This window comes from Bubalus bubalis, chromosome 14 (genome assembly GCF_019923935.1).
Source record: "Bubalus bubalis isolate 160015118507 breed Murrah chromosome 14, NDDB_SH_1, whole genome shotgun sequence".
Lineage (NCBI taxonomy): Eukaryota > Metazoa > Chordata > Mammalia > Artiodactyla > Bovidae > Bubalus > Bubalus bubalis.
In genome coordinates this window covers 51,652,907-51,672,908 of record NC_059170.1, presented here as the reverse complement: position 1 = coordinate 51,672,908, position 20,002 = coordinate 51,652,907, and the positions used below count along the sequence as shown (strand labels likewise).

Here is a 20,002-nt window from a genome sequence, read left to right as displayed (position 1 = left end):
AGACTGGCTTTGGGAGCTTGGATTTGGGGAGGGTTCCTCCTATTCTCAGAATGGAGAAGAGTGGCACATTGGGCCCAAACTTTGCACAAATGATGTGTTTTATGCTGATCATTTGCTTCCTTCTGGGAGTCTGGAATCTGGGGACATGTCAAGTAGGACATAATCTGGGGACATGATCAGCCCCAGTAAAGAGCTAGGCACCGAGGGTAGTGAGCTTTCCTGATTGGCAACATTATACACGTGTTGTCACGCCTTGTTGCTGGGGGAATTAAACTCGTCCTGTGTGACTTTGGTTCAAGGACTCATAGAAGCTTGTACCTGGTTTCCGTTGACAGCCCCCCATGCACCTTTTTTCTTTTCTGACTTTGCTTGAAGTCCTTTTGGTGCAATAAATTACAGCCATGAGCGCAGTATACTGAGCCCTGAGAGTCGTCCTAGTGGATCATCAAAACCACGAGTGGCATTGGGGTCCCTTCAACACAGCAAGGTCCTGTCACTGCCTTTGGATGTTCACAAATGTGTAAGGAAATAAAACACATACATTTAAAGCTATAGCACAAGGTTGAATTTAGTAAGGTGTTCAGTACTACAAGAGGAGCTAAGCGCTAATATTGCAACTGGGGAGTTAGGTACAGGCTATAGTCATTTCAGTGTTGGGAACAAAATTTTTTCTTCAACTTCATTGCAGTAATAAACACACAAAAAAACCCATATAATTAAAATTACCCTTATATGAGTTTGGATGTGTATATACTCATGTTACCATCCCCATAGTCAAGGTGATGAACATATCCATCAGCTCCAAATTTTCTTTGTGTCCCTTTGTTTTGTTTTTTGTGATACAAACAGTAGACATGAGATTCACCTTAACAAATTTTTAAATGCATGATACTTTATTATTAACTACTGGCACAATGCTTTAGAGCACATTTGTGGAACTTAACATCTTGTATAACTAGCTCTGTACCCTTGAGTGACAACTTCCCATTTCCTCCTCCATCTCCAGGTACCACCGTTATATTGTCTACTTCTCTACGTCTGACTATATTACATGCCTCACATAAGAGGGATCACTCAGTATTTGTCTTCCTGTGACTGACTTATTTCATTCATCATGTCTTCAGTGTTGTTGCAAAGAGTAGAATTTCCTTTTTAAAGGCAGAATAATATTGCATTGTGTATACATTCCATATTCACTCATCTGCTAGTGCACATTTGGGTTGTTTCCATTTCTTGGCTGTTGTGAATAATGCTGCGGTGAATGTGGTGCGGGGGGCTGGCGGGAGGCACTCTGCCCTTGGCAAAGGTCATGAGGAAGGAGGCTCGACATACGCAAAGGCGGGATTGAGCCTCAGGAGTCCCCCTGAAAAACCTTGAGCATCTACCCCCATAACCAGAGGCTGCCTATTTTACTACTTTGTGCTCTCACCTACACCTCTGACTTTACGGGGGGCTGTCCCCCACCACCTCTTTTGGAGAAGGAGTTAACTTAGAGCTCCAGTTAATAATAATTCCTGGGCATGACAGGAGTGTTCCAAACTTACAAACTCCTCTGAAGGTTCTCTAGCCTGCCTGACAGGCTTGTCCGGCCACACGTGATTGCTCACAGCCTCCCAACCGTGAGAGGCACGAGATGCTTTAAACCTTCTAAAAACAGGTTCCTTAGAAAAGTTAGAAAACCATTAGTATAAGTATAGCGGGCTGATTAGAAATTGTATTGGTGAAGGGTTTTTCATTTGTTGAGCCAATGTTTACTGTTAAGTCTCCACATCCCCTGCCCATACACATTAATGAATATCTAGAAGAAATAAGTATTAACCTTTGATATAAATCACGTTAGACCTTAGGCCAAGTAAATTCTTTCCTTAACTAAAACCCACTACACCCTCACCCTATAGGAATGTAACTGTATTTGGGTGGCATCTGTTTTAAGAATAATCACCCTTGGAGAAATAAGTGTTCTGGTTGACTGACCGCTGTCACAAGGAGAGGGTCATAAATTGTCAGCAGGCCCCCCTGGCCAGAAGATGATGTAACACCCCTAAGACCTCTGTATACATTTGTATGAAGCACCTGACTTTAATAAAAGTCAGGACTGCTGACCCCGTGTGACTTTTGTATAACATCTCAGTGTATAAAAACAGACTCCGGAAAATAAAGAATTGGGATCAGTTTCTCGAAAGACTGGTCTCCCCATGTCGCTCTCTCTCTCAAACTCTGGCTGAGTCTCCATCTGGAGCGCGGAGCCCGCCATGCTTACTAACTTTGCCTGGGCTTCTAAGATCTGACCGGGGAGGCCTCAGTGTCTCCTCTCCTTCGGGAGAACGGAAGGACGCCTGCGGCCTACATAAGTGGTGCAAGCTTCTTGTCTTGAAGTTTTATTGGTTTCCTGCATAAACCAAGCTACTCAGCCTCTTTTCTCCACTAAATTTTCCTGCTGAGCTATCCTCATTCTATTACTCTTTATATCTCTAATTAATATTTAAATAAGTCGCCGACGCCATCCCCGCTTCGAATACCCTGGATCAGCCGGGGCTGGGTCCTCTTCAAGATCTGATTTCAGTTCAGTCCCAGAAGTCATAGTCATGTGGTAGATTTACTTTTAATATTTTGAGGATGCTCCATTCTATTTTCCATAGCAGCTAAACCATTTTACATTCCCACCAACAGTGTACAACAAAGATTCCAGGTTCTCCATATCCATCCTCACCAACTATATATTTTTTTCCCTTTATAATAGCTATCTTGACAAGTGTTGTCTTCTTCCAGATTTTAGAGAGAAAAATTTGTTTTTCCACTGTTGAATATGATGTTAGCTGTGGGTTTTTCATATAGGGCCTTTGTGTGTTGAGGTAAGTTCTTCTACACTTAATGTTTTTGGTTTTTTTTTTTTTTTTTGGAGTCTGATGAAAAAGTGTTGAATGTTGTCAGATACTTTTTTTCTGCATGTATTGAAATAATCATGTGATTTTTGTCCTTCATTCTCTTAACGTGATGTTGTCACATTGACTTGCATGTGTTGAACTACCCTTACATTCCAGGGATAAGTCCTACCTGGTCATTATGAACCTTTTAATGTGCTGTTGAATTAAGTTTGCTAATATTTTGTTGAGAATTTTTTATATCCATGTTAATCAGGACTATTAGCTTATATAGTTTTTGCACTTTTTTTCTTGTTTTTTGTCTGGCTGTGCTATCAAGGTGGTGCTGGCCTAATAAAAGGAGTTTAGAAATGTTCTCTTTTCTATTTTCTAGGAGAGTTTGAAGGATTGGTATTCAGTTCAGTTCAGTCACTCAGTCTTGTCCAACTCTTGGCAACCCCATGAATCGCAGCACGCCAGGCCTCCCTGTCCATCACCAACTCCCAGAGTTGACTAAAACTCAAGTCCATCGAGTCAGTGATGCCATCCAGCCATCTCATCCTCTGTCGTCCCCTTCTCCTCCTGCCCCCAGTCCCTCCTAGCATCAGAGTCTTTTCCAATGAGTCAACTCTTCACATGAGGTGGCCAAAGTACTGGAGTTTCAGCTTTAGCATCATTCCTTCCAAAGAAATCCCAGGACTGATCTCCTTCAGAATGGACTGGTTGGATCTCCTTGCAGTCCAAGGGACTCTCAAGAGTCTTCTCCAACACCACAGTTCAAAAGCATCAATTCTTCGGCAATCAGCTTTCTTCACAGTCCAACTCTCACATCCATACATGACCACAGGAAAAACCATAGCCTTGACTAGACGGACCTTTGTTGGCAAAGTAATGTCTCTGCTTTTGAATATGCTATCTAGGTTGGTCATAACTTTCCTTCCAAGGAGTAAGAGTCTTTTAATTTCCTGGCTGCAGTCACCATCTGCAGTGATTTTGGAGCCCCCAAAATTAAGTCTGACACTGTTTCCACTGTTTCCCGATCTATTTCCCATGAAGTGATGGGACTGGATGCCATGATCTTCATTTTCTGAATGCTAGCTTTAAGCCAACTTTTTCACTCTCCTCTTTCACTTTCATCAAGAGGCTCTTTAGTTCCTCTTCACTTTCTGCCATATGGGTGGTGTCATCTGCATATCTGAGGTTATTGATATTTCTCCCCGCAATCTTGATTCCAGCTTGTGCTTCTTCCAGCCCAGCGTTTCTCATGATGTACTCTGCATAAAAGTTAAATAAGCAGGGTGACAATATACAGCCTTGACGTACTCCTTTTCCTATTTGGAACCAGTCTGTTTTTCCATGTCCAGTTCTAACTGTTGCTTCCTGACCTGCATACAGATTTCTCAAGAAGCAGATCAGGTGGTCTGGTATTCCCATCTCTTTCAGAATTTTTCACAGTTTATTGTGATCCACACAGTCAAAGGCTTTGGCATATTTTTCTTAAATATTTGATGATAAATTTACCTATGAAACCTTCTGGTCCTGGGCTTTGTTGGGAGGTTCTTGATATTGATTCAGTCTCATTATTTGTTATTGATCTGTTCAGTCTTTCTACTTCTTGACTCAGTCTTGGTGGTTTCTTCAAATGTGTCTTCTAAGTTATCCAACTTGTTAATAAGTAATTGTTCATAATAGTCCCTTGTGATTTTTTAAAATTTCTGTGACATAAGTTGTAACATCTCCTCTTTCATTTCTGATTTTTAGTCTTTCTCTTTTTTACAGTAAGTTCAGGTAATGGTTTATTGATTATGTTTATATTTTAAAAAATAACTCTTAGTTTTCTCTGTTTTTTGTATTGTTGTCTATTCTTTATTTCATCAATTTCTGCTCTAGTCCTTATTATCTGCTTCTTTATGCTAATTTTGAGCTTAGTTTGTTCTTTTTATGTTTACTTGAGGTTTAAAGGTAGGTTGTATGAGATCTTTTTTAATGTGTTTATCACTAAAAACTTCCTTCTCAGTACTGCTTTTGCTATATCCCCTAAGCTTTGGTATATTTTATTATTGTTTTCATTTGTCTCAAAATATTTTAAAATTTCCCTTTGACTTCTCCTTTGACTCAGTGGTTGGTCAAGAATGGATTCGTTTCCATGTATTTGTGTGTTTTATTAATTTCTTTGTGTTATTGATTTCTAGTTTTATTTCATTGAAAAGTACAATAAAATAAAGTAAAAAAGACTTTAGCCTTCTTTTTTTTTTTTTTAATTTTATTTTATTTTTAAACTTTACATAACTGTATTAGATTTGCCAAATATCAAAATGAATCCGCCACAGGTATACATGTGTTCCCCATCCTGAACCCTCCTCCCTCCTCCCTCCCCATTCCATCCCTCTGGGTCGTCCCAGTGCACCAGCCCCAAGCATCCAGTATCGTGCATCGAACCTGGACTGGCGACTCATTTCATACATGATATTTTACATGTTTCAATGCCATTCTCCCAAATCTTCCCACCCTCTCCCTCTCCCACAGAGTCCATAAGACTGTTCTATACATCAGTGTCTCTTTTGCTGTCTCGTACACAGGGTTATTGTTACCATCTTTCTAAATTCCATATATATGCGTTAGTATACTGTATTGGTGTTTTTCTTTCTGGCTTACTTCACTCTGTATAATAGGCTCCAGTTTCATCCACCTCATTAGAACTGATTCAAATGTATTCTTTTTAATGGCTGAATAATACTCCATTGTGTATATGTACCACAGCTTGCTTATCCATTCATCTGCTGATGGACATCTAGGTTGCTTCCATGTCCTGGCTATTATAAACAGTGCTGCGATGAACATTGGGGTACTCGTGTCTCTTTCCCTTCTGGTTTTCTCAGTGTGTATGCCCAGCAGTGGGATTGCTGGATCATAAGGCATGTCTATTTCCAGTTTTTTAAGGAATCTCCACACTGTTCTCCATAGTGGCTGTACTAGTTTGCATTCCCACCAACAGTGTAAGAGGGTTCCCTTTTCTCCACACCCTCTCCAGCATTTATTACTTGTAGACTTTTGGATCGCAGCCATTCTGACTGGTGTGAAATGGTACCTCATAGTGGTTTTGATTTGCATTTCTCTGATAATGAGTGATGTTGAGCATCTTTTCATGTGTTTGTTAGCCATCTGTATGTCTTCTTTGGAGAAATGTCTGTTTAGTTCTTTGGCCCATTTTTTGATTGGGTCATTTATTTTTCTGGAGTTGAGCTGTAGGAGTTGCTTGTATATCCTCGAGATTAGTTGTTTGTCAGTTGCTTCATTTGCTATTATCTTCTCCCATTCTGAAGGCTGTCTTTTCACCTTGCTAATAGTTTCCTTTGATGTGCAGAAGCTTTTAAGGTTAATTAGGTCCCATTTGTTTATTTTTGCTTTTATTTCCAATATTCTGGGAGGTGGGTCATAGAGGATCCTGCTGTGATGTATGTCAGAGAGTGTTTTGCCTATGTTCTCCTCTAGGAGTTTTATAGTTTCTGGTCTTACGTTTAGATCTTTAATCCATTTTGAGTTTATTTTTGTGTATGGTGTTAGAAAGTGTTCTAGTTTCATTCTTTTACAAGTGGTTGACCAGAGTTCCCAGCACCACTTGTTAAAGAGATTGTCTTTAATCCATTGTATATTCTTGCCTCCTTTGTCGAAGATAAGGTGTCCATATGTGCGTGGATTTATCTCTGGGCTTTCTATTTTGTTCCATTGATCTATATTTCTGTCTTTGTGCCAGTACCATACTGTCTTGATAACTGTGGCTTTGTAGTAGAGCCTGAGGTCAGGTAGGTTGATTCCTCCAGTTCCATTCTTCTTTCTCAAGATCGCTTTGGCTATTCGAGGTTTTTTGTATTTCCATACAAATTGTGAAAGTATTTGTTCTAGCTCTGTGAAGAATGCTGTTGGTAGCTTGATAGGGATTGCATTGAATCTATAAATTGCTTTGGGTAATATACTCATTTTCACTACATACTTTAGCCTTCTTAAGTTTGTAGAGACTTGTTTTGTGATTTAGCATGTGATCTATCCCAGAAAATGTTCCATGTATGCTTATAAAGAGTATATATTCCACTGCTCTTGGTTTGGAATAGTCTGTATATGCTGTTAAGTCATGGAGAAGGCAATGGCAACCCACTCCAGTACTCTTGCCTGGAAAATCCCATGGACAGAGGAGCCTGGTAGGCTACAGTCCATGGGGTCGCTAAGAGTCAGACATGACTGAGCGACTTCACTTTCACTTTTCACTATCATGCATCGGAGAAGGAAATGGCAACCCACTCCAGTGTTCTTGCCTGGAGAATCCCAGGGACAGGGGAGCCTGGTGGGCTGCCATCTCTGGGGTCGCACAGGGTCGGACATGACTGAAGCAACTTAGCAGCAACAGCAAAGCTGGTTTATAGTGTTGTGCAAGTCTAGTGTTCCATTATTGATTTTCCATCTGAAAGATACATCCATTGTTGAACATGAAGTATGATAATCTCCTATTATTATTGAAAAAAAAAAAAAAACTTGAACTACTTTTAGTATCTCACTGGGCAGGCCTAATGGTGATGAACTCCTTCAGATTTTGTTTTTTGAGGAAAGTCTCGATCTTCATTTCTGAAAGAGAATTTTGTTGGGTAAAGTATTCTTGTTTGGTTGGTTTTGTTTTTGTGTTTTCTTTCCCAACACATTGAATATACCATCTACTCTCTTTTGGTCAGCAAGGTTTCAGCTGAGAAATTCACTGATTGACTTGAGTAGGTTTCATTATATGTGAGAACTTAATCTTTCTTTTTCTGTTTTTAAATTTGTCTCTATCTTCAACTTTAGACTGTTTTATTATAATGTATATCTTGGAGAAAATTTTTTGAATTGAAATTTGGGGATTGCCTGTTAGCTTCATGAACTTGGGTATCCAGATCTCTATCCAGATTTGAAAAGTTCTCAGTCATTATTTCTTTTAATAAGCTTTCTGTCATTTCTCCCTCTTTTCTTCTTTTCCTCCAGTAATGTATAGATTGCTTCTGTATCCCACAGTTTTTGGAGTCTTTGTTCACTCTTTTTTAAATTCATTTTTCTTTGACTACTCTGACTGAAGGATTTCACTGTTTGTGAAACAGTTCATAGATCTCCCTTAATTTAGGGTCCGTCATTGGAGCTAATCATATTTCCCTGATTATTAATGACCCTGTGACTTTGTGTTGGTTTCTGTACATTTGAAGAAGTAGACACCTCTTCTAGTCTTTACAGGGTGGCTTCAGCAAGGAAAGCCCATTACCAGTGAGATATTATGGGTGAGCCCTACAGGGTGGTGTCTGTGGTTGACCTTTCTGATGAAGTCCTTGGGCTGGCAATTCCAGTGCCTGAATCCATGGGATCAGGCCTGGATCCTGGTTCTACAGAACCAGTTAAGTGCTATGGACCTGGGGTGAGCCCAGTGTCTGGGTCTGCAAGTCCTAGCCTGATTCTGGGCTGGGCATCTGGCTTCATGGAGCTAACATGGTGCTGGGGTGGGTTGGGAGCCTGGGTCTATGATAGCTGACATAGCATTGGGCCTGGCTGGGAGCCTGGATTAATAGGAGCCTGCCTGGAGCCTGGGTTCACAGAGGCCAATTTGGTGCCTAGAGCTGCAGATTCCAATCCAGTGCTGGGATGGGTGGGATCTTGGGTTTACAAGAGCCCACCAGAAACCTTGTACCACAAGAGCCACCTAGGGATGGTGGTGCTGAGGGACCATGCTGGGGTCTGCAGTGGTGCTGGGTGCTCACGTCACTTCCCTCCCACAGGGATGATGTTTGTTTCCCTGATGGGCTGCCTGGGTTTAGAGGAGGATCATAGACATAATGTGAAGTTACCTTTCCCACCATCTTCAATGCCTCTTTTCTCATTTCTGTGCTCTGCCCAGGTGCTGTCATCCCTCACCTGGAATGCTTACGTCTTCTGAAGGTATTTTTATAAATTCATGTGGATAGTTGTTCCAGTGGATGTTTCTGGGAAAGGATGGGCCCTGGGAATTCTAATACTGCCATCTTGCTGATGTTTTTCCATCCCATTTCATTCCTGTCTTTTCCTGATTTTATTTAGTTGTGTATCTGTATTCTTTTGTAGCCACTGAGTTTTTTTAAGATGACTGGTTTAAAGTCTTTGTCAGTTTGTGGAACTCCATTTCTTCAGGGTCAATTACTAGAAATTTATGATTTTCCCAGGTGACTCAGTGGTAGAGAATCTGCCTGCCAATGCAGGAGACAATGTGGGTTCGATTCCTGGGTTGGGGAGATCCTCTAGAAGAGAAATGGCAGTCCACTCCACTTTTATTACCTGGAGAATCCCGGGGACAGCCTGGCGGGCTACAGTCCATGGGGTCGCAAAGAGTGGGACATGGCTTAGTAACTGAGCATGCGTGCACTAGAAGTTTTACGTTTCCCTCGGTGGTGTCATGTTTCCCTGATTCTGTGTGGTCTTTGTATCCTTGTACTGGTGTCTGTGCATTTCAAGAGAGTTTCAACAGGGAAAGGACTTCATCACTATCAGTCAGTCAATCCTGGGATCGTCCACAGGCAGGGTCTTTCAATTCCAGGGTCCTTGGGTTATGTAATTCAACAGTGGCTGTGGGGTTTGTGGTTGGACAGGATTGGCTAGTGGGATTTATAGCTGGCTGGGGCTGGCTGGTGGAGGTCGTGGTCAGGGTTGTTGGTGGGCTGTGGGAGGTCTGTATGCACTAGCCATCCCTTCCTACTTTGTAACAATCCTAGGTGGTCTAGCTGTGCCAGTGTCTTCAGTTTTCTGCATGAGGTGAGACAGAAGTGGGCCTCTTGAACAGTGCCTTGCAATGCCGGGAAAGTTGAATCTGTACCTTGGTCTTTTCTCTACTAGAGAAATCACGGGCCCAGGGGCTCCTCCGTGCTGATGTGCTGGCTTGGGGTGGTGGGGGTGAGGGGGGGGTGAGGGGGGTGGTGAGGGCACTGCAAACATAGTAAAGCTGTTCTTGTCCTTTTAAATGTGATTTTCTGATTTTAGTTTTCACACTCTCTATCAGAGTGCTGTAGTCTTCTCCCTGGATTCTGGAATTCTCACAAAGGCATTCTTGTCTGTGGATGGTTACTAAATTGGCATTTCTGTTGGGAGACCAGGGCTGGGGACTTCCCATTCCACCATCTTGCTGATGTCACACCTTGGAGCAAAACTTAAAAGTCTATTCTATTAAGACCTTTGGAAGAGGAACTTCCTTGGTGGTCCAGTAGTTAAGACAACACGATCACAATGTAGGGGATCCAGGTTTGACCCCTGTTCAGGGAACTAGATCCCACATGTTGCAACTAAAGATCTCATGTGCTGCAACTAAAACCCAGTGACACCAAATGAATAAAAATAAATATTAAAGAAAAAAAACAACTTGGAAACAGTATTCTATTTCTCTAGCTAGAGTAGGTTCTTCAACTCAAGAAAGTGCCTGTTTTTATTCAGGAAACTTCACCTGAACTTCTAGGTTGACCATGTACCTCTCCTCTCTGCCCCCATGATGTCTTGGACACACATTTCTCATTGCACTTGTACTGAAATGACCCATGGATCCATCTGTCTCTTCAACCAGATCATAACCTGTAAGGGCAGAGAGCTTGTCATCTTTGTACTTCTGCATCAGTGTCATAGTTTGCAAAGAGAGTCCACTCTGTTTGTTTGTAAATTCATTCTGTCATTTACTCATTCAACAAATAATTACTAAGCTCTTACTATGTGCTAAACACTAGCCTAGTATAAGTATATAGCAGATCAAAATTGGTAAAAATTCCTGTCCTAAAGAAACTTGCATGCATGCATGCTCAGTTGCTCAGTCATGTCTGACTCTTTTGCAACCCCATGGACTGTACCCCACCAGACTCTTCTGTCCGCAGGATTTTCCAGGCAAGAATACTGGAATGGGTTATCATTTCCTCCTCTAGGGGATCTTCCTGACCCAGGGATTGAGCCTGAATTTCCTGCATTGGCAGGCAGATTCTTTACTACTGTGCCACCTGGGAAGCCCCTAAAGAAACGTATCCCTGGTGGTTCAGCAGTAAAGAATCCACCTGGAATGCGGGAGACCTGGGTTTGATCCCTGGGTTGGGAAGATCCCCTGGAGGAGGGCATGGCAACCCGCTCCTGTATTCTTGCTTGGAGAATCCCCATGGACAGAGGAGACTAGCAGGCTACAGTCCATAGGGTCATAAAGAGTCGGATACAACTGAGCAACTGAGCACAACGGAACAATTGGAAGGGCAGGCAATTAATGCAATGAATTAGTCAAGTAAACATTATGCTATTAGTAAGTAAAAAGAAAAATAAAGTAGGGAGATGAACAGGAAATTTAGAGGGGAGACTATTAGAATTTTGGGCAAGCAGTCTCATGGACAAAGTGTCATTTATGTAAAGACCTAAAGAGAGTGAGGTAGTTGACTTTTGGGGCATCTTCAGGTGAGAGCAGGAAGGGGGCAGGCTGAGTAAGCCTTGATGCCTAATGTGTTTGAAGAAGATTGAGGAGGAGGATGAGAAAGAAATAGGAAATTAAGTCAGAGAGAAATATGCTGGGTGGTAGCCACCTTGAAAATTCTGGTAAAGCTGTGGACTTTTACTCTAAATTAGATGGGAAGCCAATGAGGGCCTTTTTTTGTTTTGTTTTGACCATGACACATGACACAGGTCATGCAGGATCTTAGTTCCCCAAACAGGAATTGAAACCCATGCCCCCTGCAGTGGAAGTGCAGAGACCTAACCACTGGACCCCAGGGAAGTCCCAGGGAAGGTTTCTGACAGAGAAGAGATCAGCTGATCTCTTTCTTTCATTAAATGCTCATCAAACTAAATGGACCACATGTATATAGTTCAAGAAGACATATTAGTTATGTACCTCTATAGTCTAAGTGGTAATTTAGGTTAGAAGATTCCAAACGCACAATATCTTTAAAAATACCTACTTAAGGGATGTCCCTGGCGGTCCAGTGGTTAAGACTCTGTGTTTCCAATGCAGGGGGTGCCAGTTTGATCCCTGGTCTGGGAACTAAGATCCCACAGGCCACACGGTACAGCCAAAAATTTAAAAAAAAAAAAAAAATACCCACTTAAAACAAACCTGCGCCATGCAGTGGAGTTAGGGTCCATGGGGTTGCTAGGAGTTGGACACGACTGAGAGACTTCACTTTCACTTTTCACTTTCATGAGTTGGAGAAGGACATGGCAACCCACTCCAGTGTTCTTGCCTGGAGAATCCCAGGGACGGGGGAGCCTGGTGGGCTGCCATCTCTGGGGTCGCACAGAGTCAGACACGAATGAAGCGACTTAGCAGCAGCAGCAGCAGCCCCATTAAGGCAAACTGCTTGGAGATTTTGATCTCACTATTGATACATTGAACAAAATAACTGGACAATTATAATTTCTTCACTTTCTGAAGATATGAGTGTGTCTACTAACATCGTTTTCAAGTTTTTTTTTTTTTTTTTTTAAATAAGGAACAGTTGGAAAGCTCAAACTTACATCCTTAACCAACAAGAATTTAGGTTAAATTATTCTTGTGAATTTGGGGATGTACTGTAATGAATTAGGGCTGCATCTTCAGTTAAATGGATTTTATTTCTTTGCTTAAATTTGTCATTTTGGAATGCTGAAAGGCTAACTAGATTATTGCAGTCCCTTAAAAAGTAAAATCTGAGAATTATTGTTAAGAATGAAGTGACTTTCTGTTTTTTTTTTTTTAATGTTCTAATTCTTAACTCCCATTTATATATCACTATGCACGTTTGTGTGATGATTATATAGTGGAGTGGGAAAGTGAAAGTGAAATTCACTCAGTTGTGTCCGACTCTTTGTGACCCCATGGACTATACAGTCAATGGACTTCTCCAGACCAGAATACTGGAATGGGTAGCCTTTCCCTTCTCCAGGGGATCTTCCCAATCCAGGGATCGAACCTTGGTCTCCTGCATTGCAGGCGAATTCTTTACCAGCTGAGCCACAAGGGAAGCCCAGTGGAGTGGGAAGGTTGTTTGTTGGTTGGTTGGTATGTTTGTTTTTGCAGTGCCACATAGCATGTGAGATCTTAGTTCCCTGACCAGGGATCGAACCCAAGCCCCCTACCTTGGAAACATGGAGTCTTAAAGCACTGGACTACCAGGTAAGTCCTGGAGTGGGAAGTTTTCTTTCTTCATTTCTTTCCTGCTTTTTTTGAGATCTGGTACCATTATTTTTAAAAAGTAAGGATATTATATACATTTTGTTACTTTGAAGAACAGAATCACTAGATACCAGATAGATATTCAAAGGGTTACAAGAGTGGATATGCTGTGGTCTTTACTCTTACAAAGTTACTTGTTTATAAATAGCCAGAGAGCTGAAATTAATCCTTTCCCTATAATATGAATTCAGTATAGTCTGGACTATGACAGCATAACATTAGTAAAAAGGAGTTTATATCACATGGGGCATAATCTTAGTGAGTTTACTTCAAGTTATTTATTTGGTGACCTCTTCTTGTTAGGATCAGTAATGTATTTTGGAAATACTCTTTGGAAATGATAAATAATCAGTAAATTGGGCGGGGACACGCTTTTGCCTCTTGTCTGGGCTCCTCGCAGATCCTGCTTGATCCCGGAGCAGTTTCACTGCCACCAGAGCCTGCCTTGCTGCATATCAACACCACACGATCACAGGAAACCAGCCATGGACATGCCAGAACATTCCTGGCAGTTTGTACATTTTGTTTCACGGAACAAAACGCCGAAAACAATGAGAAAACCTTGAGATTACAAATGATCTTGCTAACAATTTAAGAAACTTTCAATTTTTGACTTCCTGCCTGCAGGAAGGAAATGACAGTTGGAAGTGTGGAGAACAGGTGTCACCCTGGACAGCATGATATCTTCTGCTTACTAAAATAAAAACCCCTGCATCAACACTCCTACATGGAAGTGAGTTCTAACCACAAGACTCAGTCTTTCCACCACAGACCCCGCTTCAGAAAACCAAATCTGTTTCCTACCAGGAAGTTGTTAAACACAGCATTCAAGAGCAGACTCAGGGGCAGAATTCCTCGAATCAATCTGGGATAAATCCAAGTTAAGAATTCAGGTGGTTTGAAAATGTCCCCCTCTGTGTCCTTCCAGTGACTGGCAGTACAGTTGCATGGTGGACTTGTCAGGGGACTTAGAAGCGACAGAATTAGGACTGACAGAAACTGGTCCCAGCTGAAGGCAGGGTAGGGATCCCAAACCCTCTCTTATATCCCTTTGCGTTTGTCAGGGGTGTGGCATTGTTTTTTACCCATAGCTTCAAGCTGGCATTGAAGCTTTCTATTTTTCCTTTGGCAAACTAGCTAGTTACTCTATCCCTCATGAAGGAGATTTCCATGCCTCTCAATCTGTTACAGAAAATTTAGACAAATGATACTTCAGAGGGGCTGAGGACCCTGAAATGATTGAAGACTGTGCCTTGGCCCAGATGATTACCAGACAGTCCTCTCCAACCACCTTCGTTAACAATGCAAATCCATCATGGGATATGCATTCTTGAGGGCACGTGTGTTGGAAAATGTTAGGAAAGACATTTTAACATTGGGATGTAGAAAGTCTTTGTGAATGCTTGCAAGTTTTCTTTTCCCAAACATGCGTTGTGGGATTAAGAAGCTCTGTAATCCCCAGGGTCTTTGACTTTGAAGCCATGGCTAATGAGGAAGGAGACATGGCTGCTGTCATTGGGGCCACTCAAGGACACTGAACCTTATGGGCTGAGTGAACAGATTGTATGGGAGCTCGTAGTATATGATTTCTCCCCCTGCAGTCAGTTTAGAAACAGCATTCCCCTGAAATAAAAACAAGGTAGCCATTTTCACAGCCCAGCACATTCTCCCTGCTGCCCGCCACTTCTCTTACCCATCATCTGTTCCTTCCTTCCTTCCCCAAATGTACACTAAGGGCCGATTATGTACTGAGTGTTGTGCCAAGAAATGATGGTACAAAGACAAGAGCGCATGCTGTCTGCCTTCAGGGAACTTTCAGTTTCATAGGAACCCAATGTGCAGACATCTTAGGGAGACAAGAGTATTCAAAAGGTGTTTTATATGTAGCTTTAATCTGTTGTTGGGTTTTTTTTGTTGTTGTTGTTGTTGTTTTTGGCTGAGTTATGCGGCATCCAGTATCTTAGTTCCCTGACCAGGAATAGAACCCGGGCCCCCTGCAGTGGACATGCAGAGTCCTAACCACTGGACAGCCAAGGAAATCCCCTCAAAAAGTGTTTTACACTCAAGAGGAATTACTCACTTCTACTTGAAGAAGGAGAGTGAAAGAAGATTTCTGAGAAATGAAAATCCTTAATCTGGGGCTGAGGAGTGAAGATGGCACTTATTCATACTCTCCTGTGAGATCAGGAGAAAATATCTGAATTCAACCCCAACTGCCAGCCAGAAAACAATCCTTCACAGCTTCCCTCCACTGCCCCATCTCCTGCTTGCCTCTTAGCTATGTCCCTGCTTAGTTCAGCCACTGCGGGGGTAGGCAAAAGTAAAATTTGTTCATTCTGCCTCTGCTTGGAAGTAGGGGGGGAAATTGTGTAGGGAACATTTTAAAAGAGCACAAAATTTTTAATAAGTTTAAATTTCTTTGTTCAGTTGACTATTTACTAAAGTTGATTTCTAATTTTTATGCTTGTGAAATATTCCAACTATGCAAATATTAAAAAATGCAAAAACCCTCTCTGCCCCACCTCACCCATTCCCCAGGGATAATGCTGTTGTTTGATTGCTATCTTCCTGGATTTTAAATTTACATTTAAATCTACAACTACAATATTTCAAAAACAAAAATCCATTGTTTTTCTCTGCCACTCCTCTCCCCAACTCACTGCATCATGAAAATTCTTAGAACTATTTTTAAAATAAGATACACTATAAAGAGAAGATTGCTGTAACAATATAGAGATATTATCATGTGTCAATTTATAAATGAATACAGGCCAAAATTCACCTTCTCTAGTCAACTTGACTTCAGTTTTTTTCAATCCTGTCCTCTGAATCATCCAGTAATTTTACATATTGTTTCTGTATATTTGGCCCCTGATCATAAACACCTTTTTTTCCCCTTATACTTAAGCCCTTTGGTTGCAAAGAACAAAGGCCCCATTTTGTGAGAATATAGGTGAGCTGGGGAGTCAAGCAACTAGGGGGCTGGTCTTCCTTGGTGTGCCTGCATAACCCCATAGATCTGTCCTGACTGTTACTGTCTGGATTGGCCTCCCTGCTCTGCTCACTCTTCTCTTCCCTCACCATTTGGCTTCCATATGTTCATTCATTCAACAAATTACAGAATTCAACCACAAGCCAGAGATGGTTCTGGCGCATACAGTTTGAGTTGCTCTGATTCTGACTCAAAAATCATGGCCTCCTTTAACTCCACTTGTCAATTTCTCCACATGTGTTTTAATTCATATTCCTAAGGGTGAGAAAGTGATTGGCCCAGGTCATGCCAGGCCACTCTTAGACAGCTGGACATTTTGTGGCCAGAATGTTCATCCAGACATGTCTGGTGGAGTGGGTGGCAGCCTGGGCAGGGTAGGGCTGTCCAGCTCACTCCACACACCTTCTCGGGTCCTACATGCGCATCTGGTCATCTCCCCAATCACAGGGTCAGTCAGTCACTATGCCTCTACCATGACCTGTGGTCTGTTACAAGGGTAGCCCAAGCAGTCTTCCCTTTATATGGAGTTGGGCTCCTTGTGAACAGAGGACAACAGCCATGAACTCTCTCCTGCTCAAGAGAAGCACAGCTAGTTATCAGGGCATTCCCTGTGGTGGAGAACAGTAGGTCCCATTCCATGAATGTAACACCACTTGGTGTTATCTTTGAGGCTAAAGTTACAGAATAGGAACTGGAGGAAGATGATAGGTGAGAAATATAAAGTGAGTGTCAGTTTTCAATTCCCATATATGTAAATAAACAGAATTCCAGTCCAGGTAAGAGCCAGACTGTTTTTATTCAACAACTATCTTCAAATTCTCAGATCACAATTCCAGTTAGTAACAAAATTTGTGGAATAAATTATAATACATTGTAGCACTAGATGACCCAAGACCCAGGGTTAAAAGGTTAAAATCTAGTCTGTATCCAGTATCATTTAAATAGAACATTTTTCAGGGATGATAACAGCATTGATGTCAATGGTATGCTGTTAGAAACAGTTGCCAACAGAACTGCTGCTTAGGTGCTTTACTGCTCCATCATTTTGTATTCTTGCCACCTTTCTTCCAGATGTCTTTTTTCATATAGAGGACTTCTGCTGCACTTTATTATTATTATTGCTGCTGTGCAGCATGTGGGATCCCAGTTCCCCAACCAGGGATCTAACCTGTGCCCCCTGCAGTGGAAGCGTGGAGTCTTAACCACTGGACCACCAGGGAAGTCCTCTGCTGCACTTCAGTGGCTGCGAGGTCAAAGAGAATCACCTGGCACCTCAAGGAACCTTGTGTCTGATTATCCTGCTGTGGGAGGGCAGGAGGTGTGAATCCTCAGACCCACCCCTCAGAATCCTAGGTGCATCCCAAGAACCAGGCAGCTATGGGATCCCTTCTGAAAAGGGCCTTGAGACACAGAAGCCAAGAGAAATATGACGTGTCTCAGACACAGGCACAGAGGAGCCATCTGATGAAGCCAGCAGACAGGAGGGATTGAGCCAGCCTGTGTGGGTGCGTCACCCCTGTATCACTTGTAGTAGCCAAGGCTCTGTCTTACGTAGGCTCCTCTGTGGCTCCCAGGTGGCTTCCCCATCTCTAGGTCCACACCACTCTAGCCCTGCCTTCACATCAGCACTATCCCTCCTTTCCAAGTAGTCAGCTGATCCTCTGTTTAGAAAATGCCTTTTCACACACACATTTACATGCGCACACACACACATCCTTCATGGGATATGGGTGTTCTGAGTCCAGCTCATTTTCCTAGCATTACCTCCCCTGTGTCCTGCCATGCCACACCAGACTTCATCATCATGCCTCCCTCCCAGTTGTTTTTTTCTTCCTGAAATGTCACTGACACCCCAACACCCACCATCTGCTCGCATCATCATTATCTTTCCCTCCCCTTCCCAAAACCAAAGAGGAAGCTCTCCTCTGTTGTATCATGGCATTTAGGTTAGACTTCTGACTGCAGTTATTTTTTGTTGCCCATAGGTTTGTTTCCTCTATGGATTGTGAGGGTTTGCAGGGAAGGATGCTTTGTCACACGTACATTGAACCACCCCACACCCAGTGGAATGCTCATCACAGCTGCTCAAAAGTGGCTTGTGCGAAGGAAAGATATTCATGGGGACAATTGTTTTTTAAATATTTGATATGCTTTTAGACTAGATATAGATAACTCTTCATGTATTGATCCTGATAACATGTTTCTCATATCATCATTAGTTTCCTGACCTGCAAAATAAAAATAATGTTAATCTGCGTTGCATAGCAATTAATGTGCAAGAACAAATAAATACTTCAAGTACCAGAAGGAAGTCTGGTTGGGAAATTGGCAAAGTGAATCCAAACTCCCTTTTCATGCACTTTGAAGAGAAATGAGAAGTCACTCTCTTAGACAAATTCTCAAGCTTTGAGTATTTCTCTTTGCTTGGATCTGCTCAGTTATAAAAATAGGGGATTGGATTATGTCTTTTCTTCTTTTTTAACTAAAATTATATTATTGCAATGGTTCTACTTAACAAGTGTTAAATATTAAATAAATGTTTTCTTGTGCTCAAATTCATAATAAAGACTACATTAAAAGACCGCACTTTTACTGATGTTCCGAAGCATATTCTGAAATTCATTTGACTTCTAGTAACGGATCTGCAAACACATTAAGTGATCACTTCCATGACGGCTCTGTTTCTTTAAGAGACCTCGGTTGTTAAGTTGGAAGATCACTGAACCATATGAGGGTCAATAAAAGAATAAAGTCACTGGTGAGCGATTCGAGTACAAGGAACTTGACCCCAGTTCAGTATCTGTGAGTCCATATGCTGTTCACAGTCAGAGGAGGAGACTGTGGTCCCCGGGTGCTCGGCCTCCCAGGATGGCTTCTCGAAAACTAATCAAGCTGCTGGTGTTTGAGCTGCTTGAGTTTACTGCTTTCTGTGTCCCCACGCTGGTGATAATGGAACAGTTTGCTGTTGCCTCTTCCACCACGAGGCGTCCGCCTGACAAAACACATTATTGGCTGATTGTTTCCTGTTCAATTGCCTATGTAGCTTCAGTGTCTCTCTTGATTTGGGTTCCTGTGAAAGTTCTCTTGTACAAGAAACGTCATCTTTACCAAAAAATCAAAGGATGGTGAGTAAAAAGAATTCTTCGCAGGGACCCCCTGGGATGCTTTCAAAGAGATTGTCTCATGTTCTCTGGGCAAGGGTGCTAGCATAACACACAGGTGTGTAATGTGAGATTAAGGAGAAGTAATAACCACTGTTTCAATCAATGTATTCAGAGTTGTATAAAGTATGGAAGTATCTTCCGTATTTTTTAAAAATACTTTTTTGATGTGGAATTTTTTTTAAAGTCTTTTGTGAATTTTTTGTAATATTGCTTCTGTTTTATGTTTTGGCCATGAGATATGGGATCTTAGCTCCCTGACCAGGAATTGAGCCCACAGCCCCTGCATTTGAAGGCAAAGTCTTAACCATTGGACCACCAGGGAAGTCTCCTTCCATATATTTTTTAAAGAGTCATTTTTTTGCTGACTGATCATTGCAACTTACATGTATTCCTAAGACTCTGATACTCTGAGTAGTGATTGTTTTTGTACTAATTCCTGTGTACACTAAAGTGCATGAAGTTATCATAGTTAATTTACAGAAATCATAATCATAAGATTCTAATATAGAATTTTCTGTTGTATAAACCTGAAAGTAATGTCTAAAGCTAAAAGTAATGTCTAAATGTTTACCTTGCAATGTTTTATAACTCTAAGGCATCCTTTGATCATTAACCAACTAAAATTTTTAAGCAAACTGGTTCCTTTATTTAGATTAAAAAAATAATAATACTTTGATTGTATTGATAAATTCTATTACCTTAGTGGTGAGAAGGGTACGTATTCAAATAATAATACAGAAATATTTTAAATTAATCATGGCTTAATAAGGATTGAACTCAG

General features: G+C 41.6%; 1 protein-coding gene across 1 annotated transcript in view; it reads left to right on the top strand.

Annotated features, from left to right (window-relative positions):
* The first annotated feature begins 12,904 nt into the window (after positions 1–12,904).
* The window catches only part of TMEM236 (transmembrane protein 236), a 43,494-nt gene continuing 36,396 nt past the window's right edge, over positions 12,905–20,002 (top strand). Inside the window, exon 1 of the mRNA XM_006052360.3 lies at positions 12,905–19,182. Within this exon, the coding sequence (XP_006052422.1) occupies positions 18,926–19,182 (257 nt within the window). The 5' untranslated portion in view covers positions 12,905–18,925. The remainder of the gene's footprint in view (positions 19,183–20,002) is intronic.